Source organism: Rhinichthys klamathensis, unplaced genomic scaffold (assembly GCF_029890125.1).
Source record: "Rhinichthys klamathensis goyatoka isolate OS25496 unplaced genomic scaffold, OSU_Roscu_1.1 h1tg000181l_1, whole genome shotgun sequence".
NCBI classification, from domain to species: Eukaryota; Metazoa; Chordata; class Actinopteri; order Cypriniformes; family Leuciscidae; genus Rhinichthys; species Rhinichthys klamathensis.
The window spans coordinates 1161754-1169739 of record NW_026606709.1 but is presented as its reverse complement, the minus strand read 5'-3'; the positions used below and the strand labels follow the sequence as shown (position 1 = coordinate 1169739).

The 7986-nt window shown below is 35.8% G+C and overlaps 1 protein-coding gene across 1 annotated transcript; it reads left to right on the top strand.

Moving 5' to 3' along the window:
• The first annotated feature begins 732 nt into the window (after window positions 1-732).
• alx1 (ALX homeobox 1) lies at window positions 733-5652 on the top strand. Its single transcript, XM_056261207.1, has 4 exons — window positions 733-1392; window positions 2516-2808; window positions 4102-4230; window positions 5255-5652. The coding sequence occupies exons 1-4, from the start codon at window positions 1188-1190 to the stop codon at window positions 5591-5593; spliced, it is 966 nt and encodes a 321-aa protein (XP_056117182.1). The 5' UTR covers window positions 733-1187; the 3' UTR covers window positions 5594-5652.
• Window positions 5653-7986: the final 2334 nt, after the last annotated feature.

Here is a 7986-nt window from a genome sequence, read left to right as displayed (position 1 = left end):
ACCGTCAGCAAGCGCTGCGTGCCGTCGTGATATTATTCGTTTTTTTTCGTCGTATTATTGATTGGAAGATTCAGATTGACGTTTCATGAGACTTGCAAACGTTTGTCGTGCCGATATAAATAACTATTAGAATAATGTTATAAGAATAAAAGTTATCTTTAAAAAAGTGCTGCAGCAAATGCCTGTTTACTGGTTCTCTAAAACGTATCTTGAAAATATTTAATATAGGCCTAAATAAATAAAGACCATATGGCTAGCCTGTCATCTTACTGGATTGTAAAAACGTTTGAAATAAGTAAAAAGTATGTTATAATTTCATCGAAAATGTACATTATAATAATATAGTATATTATTATATATAGTAATAGCCTATTTGAAAAATATTTCTAGGATTGTTTTATAAATAAAACGTATGATCACCTTAAAATCATTCATATAATAATATATAGAGCAAATAAGCTTAAACAATTTAATGACATTTACAGAACTGTAAAATAAATGTTTTTATCCCAAATGCCATAATGCGTGACTAGGCCTATATTTTTCTGGCAATAGCCTATGCGCTGGAACATTTACTGAATTAAATATTAAGAAAATTAAGTGTGCTATTTGCAGTGAAATACAGTTTTTTCTACAAAAGTAGAACGTTTCGGTGTTTTCCTCGTGATGTTATTTATTAATAACTTTATTCGTTTTATTAAATAACGTAAAAATGTGTCAAGCGTACATATGCTTTATAAAGACAACTTACTTTCGGCTAGTGTTCTTTTTAGCATTCATCCAACTTTAATATGATTAGTGAAATGCTTAATATTGTTTACAAATGGTTTAACACTTTAAATATCGCGCAATATATCTCCAGTCGGATTTAAATAATCATTAGAGATATCCAAACACGAAAGCGAAAGCAAGTGTAACTGTTTCATTTCGGGTCATCGGAGAGTTTCATAAATCTTATTTAGTGCTTGTGCGCGTGGGTGGAGTTTCACCTTCTCCATATTCAGAAGCTGGGTGGTTGCTTGAATCTCCCACTCTTTGCCGTATAAAGAGTGGCCCTCGGTCTCTTTAAGACAAGACAAATTAACGACTTGCACAAATAATTGGCTGCATTGCTTCATTTTTGACATCACTAAAACATTTATGGTGTCCATTGACGCTCTTCATGCTTGAGTCGAGGCCAGAGGACCATGATGGAGTACTTGAGCGACAAGTTCTCCTTGAAAAGTCAAGCGATTAAAGGCAGTGATTACTACATGGACCAAGTTATGGAGACTTTAGACAATGTGCCGTACTACAACAAGACATCACCGAAATGCGTCCAAGCCTTCTCGATGCAGAGCAATGAGCAACACAGCACGATGGACAGATCGTCTCCGTGTGACAACCGAAACAGTAAGTCTGGCTTTGAGAAAAATAAAAAAGTCCCCCCCAAACTTTGTAAAAGCAAACATTTTGTAAAACATTTAAAGATTCTTCCGTGTTTTTTTGCAACAAGGTTCAGTAACTAAGTTGCTATGTGGTTCTTAAATTAAGTTCTTAAAAGTTTCTTCAGGTCAATGCGTTCAGATCATTATAGCACCGATTTATGTGGTGAAAAGTGAAAATGTTATTTGTGTCATAATGTCCTCATGTGGCATCAGACTATAAAATCACGTTTTGTAATAACCTTTATTTTTATGTGTAAAACAAAATAGCCAAATAGAAGATAATTACCGGTTTTGCGTATTCTAACGATACATGTTTTTATTTTATTTCTATAGGACTATGGCTATACGTAAATAGCTTTATAAAAGATTATCTAAGAATTAAATGTGAAAAATACAGATTTAACCAATATTTAAATATTATTTAGGCTATATATATTTTTTTGAAAGGTTACAACTTTTCAACAATTCAAACGTTTGAATAATGTGTTGAGTTGTAATTAAAAATATAGGCCTAGGCCTAAGTTATGAACAAAAAACAGCGACAAAGTTGTTTCTTTTGTTCTTAGATATATTTTTAAGAAACTTAAACTAATTCCTTATAATTCTAAATAAACTTTTTTTGGCCTTTAAAACTATATTCTTCTAATTATCATTGCTTATTTATTTATCTGCTTATCGGTTAATGGGCTACTTTTGGAAACACTTTTCATTAAAAAGTAATTCGAAAACAATGTTGCAGATGAGTGATTTATTTTCATTCAAATAGCAATATGAAAATGAATGTCATTTCCCCCCTGATTGTAGGCTACGTGGACTAAAAGGCCCAATAATACAGGCCTATACATTCCAGCATTATTTATATAGAAATGAATAAAGTGTATTTAAGGTCTTGTTTTTTTTCTTAATTTTTTATAAACCCTGTGAGATCATCATAGCCTACGATGTAAAAAGTTTACAGCCTACAACTTTATTCCATGCAGTTTCTCTATGCTGAAACATTTTTTTTAAATACAGTTTTAGATTTAGTTTTAGATGCTGCTGAAACTGCAATTTTATGTCAACTACCTTTATTTTAATAATGATCACAGGCGTGAATTACTGCGCTCCAAAAACGGAGGACAGCAGCCTGCACGCGATGGAGAACTGCTGCAGTGTCAGAGTCTCTCCGGCCACAACCGGACCAGACAAAACGGAGCTGGACGACATCGGCGAAAAATGCGACAGCAACGTGTCGAGCAGCAAGAAGAGACGCCATCGCACAACCTTTACCAGCGCTCAACTTGAGGAACTCGAGAAAGTCTTCCAGAAAACACATTACCCAGATGTGTATGTGAGAGAACAGCTGGCCATGAGAACAGAGCTCACGGAGGCAAGAGTTCAGGTAACGGCTCACTTTCATTTGGATTCCCTAAAACTCTTTCGCTTTTTATTGATTTATTTTAGGAACTTCTCAAGAACTTAGGCCTTGTCTGAGAAAAACGTCATTATGTTTGAGGACATTTTACTCACTATAAAACATTCAAATCAAATTTGATTGCTCTGCATTCCTCAACGTAAACAAATAAAAAACAAACTATAACTGAAAACGTAACATGGATTTCAGCCTGAAATGCTGAAGTTAAAATGAAAGTGGTGGAATAACCTGTTCATTCAACATTTGGAACTCTTGGCGCTCGGCGTCACATTGTTCGACATGCAGGATAATCCATAGGCCTACTTTCAATGAGAAACCTATGGCGTCATATATAGACGCGTTGGGTATGGGAACGTTATCTGAATGATGAACGATGTGACGAGTTGGTTGAGAATGTGTTTGTTCATTGCGCTTTTTCAACCATTTTGAATTTAATAACCGATTAACAAAATCAAATTTAACCCTTGAAAACTCATGAAAAAGAAAGAAAATGAAATTGAGACAAATGAAATTATGAAAAATAAGATGCTGTCCTGATGAAAACATATTTACAGTGCTCACTAAAATATACAAAATAAAGGTTCCAAAAGGCGGGTTCAAATAAAGGTTCTTTATTGGCATTGATGGTTCCATGAGGAACCTTTAACATCCATGGAATCTTTCTTTATTGTGGAAAAAGGTTCTTTAGATTAGAACTATTTTTGGTTCCCCAAAACTTTCAGTGAACAGTTCCTAAAATAACAATTTTTGTATTCTTTGTGTAAAGAACATTTTAATAACCTAAAGAGCCTTTTTGCACTATACAAAACCTTTTTCAAATAACCATAGATACTAATAAAGAACTGTTATGTTTAAGAGTGTTTGTGTACCATGACGTTTATTACCTTTATTTAGTTATAGATATGTATTTGTTTTCAATCTAAACTTAGTAACCCTTATGTCACAATTTATGAATTTAATGTAACAGCCCTGTAATAAATTATAACTTAACATTTAATCACATTGTCAAATATTTCAATAAAAATAAATGGTAGCACTTTATTTTACAGTGTCCTTATTACACGTTACATGTAATTACTATAGTGATAACAGTAAATTATGCATAATTACATGTAACTAACCTTAAAACACAACCTAATTTTATCCATAATCCTATAGTAAGTTGCCTACATGTAGTTAATTATTGTAACTCAGTACTTACTCAGATTCATTCAATCATTAAACATCACGGAAAAATGACGGTTCCTCTTTCTATTCAAGGTATGGTTCCAGAACAGAAGAGCCAAGTGGAGGAAGAGAGAAAGATATGGACAGATCCAACAGGCCAAAAGCCACTTTGCAGCAACCTATGACATATCAATGCTGCCCCGGACAGACAGCTACTCACAGGTGATTTACTTATTTGTATAATAATAATAATAATAATAAAAATCATCTAATGCATGGCTGTTAATTAAATATGCATCAGCATAGAATTGGCAACCCTGTATTATTGTTCTGCACTGTTTGAATTTGGTTTTGCACTATATGTCTCGGAAGTAATCACCTATTTGTCATACATTGTATAAGTAGATTTCACGATCTTTATATATATATAAAAAAATTATTCAAGGTGACAGTATTTATTGATCTGATTACAAAATATGACTGAAAAGTCACAAAACATTTGACGTAATTTCAGCAAATAGCATATGGTCCTTACTGACCCAAACACAAAGCATGAATTGTTGACATGAGGCATAGCCTTTAGAGCTTGGATCTGTTGTGACGGGTGAGGGTGGGCGGTCAGTCAGGCTGCAGAGAGCCGTCTCACGGTAACTGACAAAACCTGTTGGGAGGACAGGAGAGGAAGATTTACATGGCACCGCGGGACCTCAATTTCCTTCATCCGAGAGTAGATTCCTTACTCATGCGTTTTCCATAGTCTTATAAAAAAAAGCCTCTGCCTTAATTTGACATTACAGCAGGTCCTTATTGCACCAGGCATGTTGTAAACCACACTGCAGGGCTTGTGTTTGTCTTATGCCCATGACATGTGTACACTCAGATTTTTGTGGTGAACACAGATGCATTTTTGTGGACTGCAGGGTTTGTTTTTAAAAGCCTGGTCTGGATTCATTTAAAGTCTTGGACATAATCGTCACTGTATTTTAATGCAGATTGAGGGTGTATCTGATATGATGTCATCAGTTTATCAGAAACTTTTCCCAGGCACACAAAAATGCATTGATTTATGTTTTAAAATTTAATTAACTTTCCAAATCGGAATCTATATTGATGTGCCATGAATGTTCAAACATTTGGTTTTCTTTATTTTGATGATTATTCAAGCCTGTTGTTGTTTTTTTCCATCTCCATTTCATCACATGTACCAAACAGTGTTTTTTTTGTCTCACATTCTCCGACCACACAGATTCCCAACAACTTATGGACAGGTCCCGCTCCAGGCAGCTCCGTAGTGTCATCCTGCATGATCCCGCGAGGTTCCCCTCCCTGCGTGACATCACCCTACCCCAACTCGCCGAGGGCCGCTGAGCACGGTTACGTGGGCTTCCCCAATCACCAGCAAAATCAGTTTGGAGTTAATCACGTGTCTCTCAATAACTTCTTCGCCGATTCACTCCTGGCTCCTTCACCGAACAGTCACGCCGCGTTTGAGACCAAACCCGAGTTTGAACGGCGGTCCTCCAGCATTGCTGTACTGCGCATGAAGGCTAAAGAACATGCAGCCAACATAACTTGGGCCATGTGAACTCTGAACTTAGTCTAATAGTCATGATCGGAACTGTTTTTGCCTAATAATAATAATAATACAGTCAGTTACTTTCATGAAATAGTGGCTGCCCAGTTTATTACTTTTTATAGTTTTTATTGGAACAGCAAAGATTTCAGCCCGTGATTATAGACATTTAAAAAATAATAATTTAATTCAAAATCTCTGAATAGTGTTTTTCCTTCTTTTGTTTAAGCATCTCTTGTTGTCATGAATATGAAGGGCGCAGAACTCAACAGTATTATACTCTCATGACATTAACAGAGAGGTTATGGCTGACATACTAACAATATGTCTGTGTGCTTTGCAGCAAAGCTGTATTAAAGCTCTCTAGCTGTGGCTAGTCTGCAGTGCCACATGCAGAGGAGCACATTTTTTTATTGTATGGAAATAAAAGTTCATTCAAATAAGCAATGTGTTTCCATTTTTGTTCACTCTCTTAGCTCCTGCTCTCTTTTGATAAAACATGATTCACCAATAGATTGTCATTTTGAATCATATTAGCTGCCTTCAAAAAATGTCATGAGTACACATTTGTAACACTCTTTTGTTTTCAAAGTTCAGTCTTTTGTTGTTTTATTAATTTAACCGTTCAAAAATGAACCGTTAACACTACCGTTCAATTTAAAATCATTTTTTTATATATATATTTTTTAAAACAACAACTCAAACAGTTGTGTACGTTTTTGGCAATTGTTTGTATTACAATTATGATATTATATTCGTGTTTCTGAGTAAATTGACAAATTATGCAGTGCTAAATAATTTTCTGGTTTAGTACTGATCCTTTTTCAGCTTCTCTGTTGACAGTTACATATTTCTCCTTTTGAGACTAACACAACTTTACCAAGTTACTCAACTGTTTGTGGCTTTTGCCAAATAAACAACCTCTTCCTTTTCATTATTGTTCTCATGTTTTTTATCCAAAAGTTTGTAAGTTTGTTTTGGCTTTTTCAATTTTTTTATTTTATGACTTGATTGATAAAACTATTAGTAGCCTATTTTGTATTGACTGTTGTAGAATGAACCTTTGTTAATATTTTGTATACTTCGACCACTGGATCTCAAACCTTTTTGATTTCAAGGCAAGTTACTGCGTGTCTGTCCACAACAATGTTTGAAGGCTCCAATGACTCACATTATTTCTACCCGATAAAATATTTTAGAGCTTGGCATAACTAGGAAGATGTATGATTGTTATAAAAAATAACCAAATAATAAGAATGATCTTGATTTGTTTTGGCTTATTTTCATGTTTGTGAACGACTAAAAATGCTGTATTATGCATGCCAGGCCAGTAGTTGGTGATGTCGCTTTGTAAAGACACTGAGCGCCTCCACTTTTTTTTTCAGGTAAGAGAGCGGGCGTTATTTTAATGTGTCTGGCTTCTGGTGTCATTCGCTTCCCGTTCTTTTTAGCTGTACAAAACAGCTTGTTATGCTGCTTGAAATTGCAAACTGGTATCTTACCATATTATTTTAATGTAGTGTCTTAATTATAAACACGCTAGTTTGTTGCGCAAACGGTTTTACAGTTTACTGCACTTCGATATATTCTTCTCCTTATTTCCCTATAGCGGCTAATAAATCGGAAGTCTCGCACATTCACAGAAAGAAAACACCATGGGCCCTATTTTAACGATCTGAAACGCAAGTGTCAAAGCGCAAAGCGCAAGTAACTTTGTGGGCGGATCCCGGCGCTGTTGCTATTTTCCCGGCGGGATAAATGCCTCTTGCGCCTGGCGCAAATCTAAAAGGGGTTGGTCTGAAGTAGCTTCATTATTCATAGGTGTGGTTTGGGCGTAACGTGAAATAAACCAATCAGAGCGTCATCTCACATTCCCTTAAAGAGCAGGCGTGCTTGTTCTAAACATAGACATTATAAGAAGTGGACAGAGCCATCTCACTGGAACTCAGTTGAGACAGTTGAAGCCCATTTTTAGCGATTTTTGAGCACTTCCGTTCCTGACGCGCAGACTCAAACCGACTCAGACTAAGCTTGATGACGTGAGCAACCTGTCTGACAGACGTTAATCTTCTAGTAGCTGTGCGTGAAAATTGCCAACGTTAATCTTGCAGTGACGGGGAACTTGAGCAAAGAGTTCTTTATCGTGAGTGATTAGGAGTAAGAATTCCGTTGCTTTCATGGACTCATTATCTATGGGCTTCTCCCTTGAAGGGACGTCCCCCCGATTGCCTGCGAGCTTCTCTTCCTGTCTGTACGGTAATTTCTGTACAGCGCGACAGAGAGTCGAGTGGTTATGACGCAATCGTTAGCCTATTTTTACTAAATCTGTTTCTATGGGGCCATAATGTAACATAGAAGGTAATGGAGCCCTTTACACATTGTCGTGTTTCTTTAGAAATAAATAA

Bases quoted from the DNA above. Each gene is read 5' to 3' on its own strand.
- alx1 (XM_056261207.1), top strand. From the start codon at position 1,188: ATGATGGAGTACTTGAGCGACAAGTTCTCCTTGAAAAGTCAAGCGATT. The intron at 1,393-2,515 runs GTAAGTCTGGCT...TAATGATCACAG, and splicing joins TCCGTGTGACAACCGAAACA to GCGTGAATTACTGCGCTCCA. The intron at 4,231-5,254 runs GTGATTTACTTA...CCGACCACACAG, and splicing joins GGACAGACAGCTACTCACAG to ATTCCCAACAACTTATGGAC.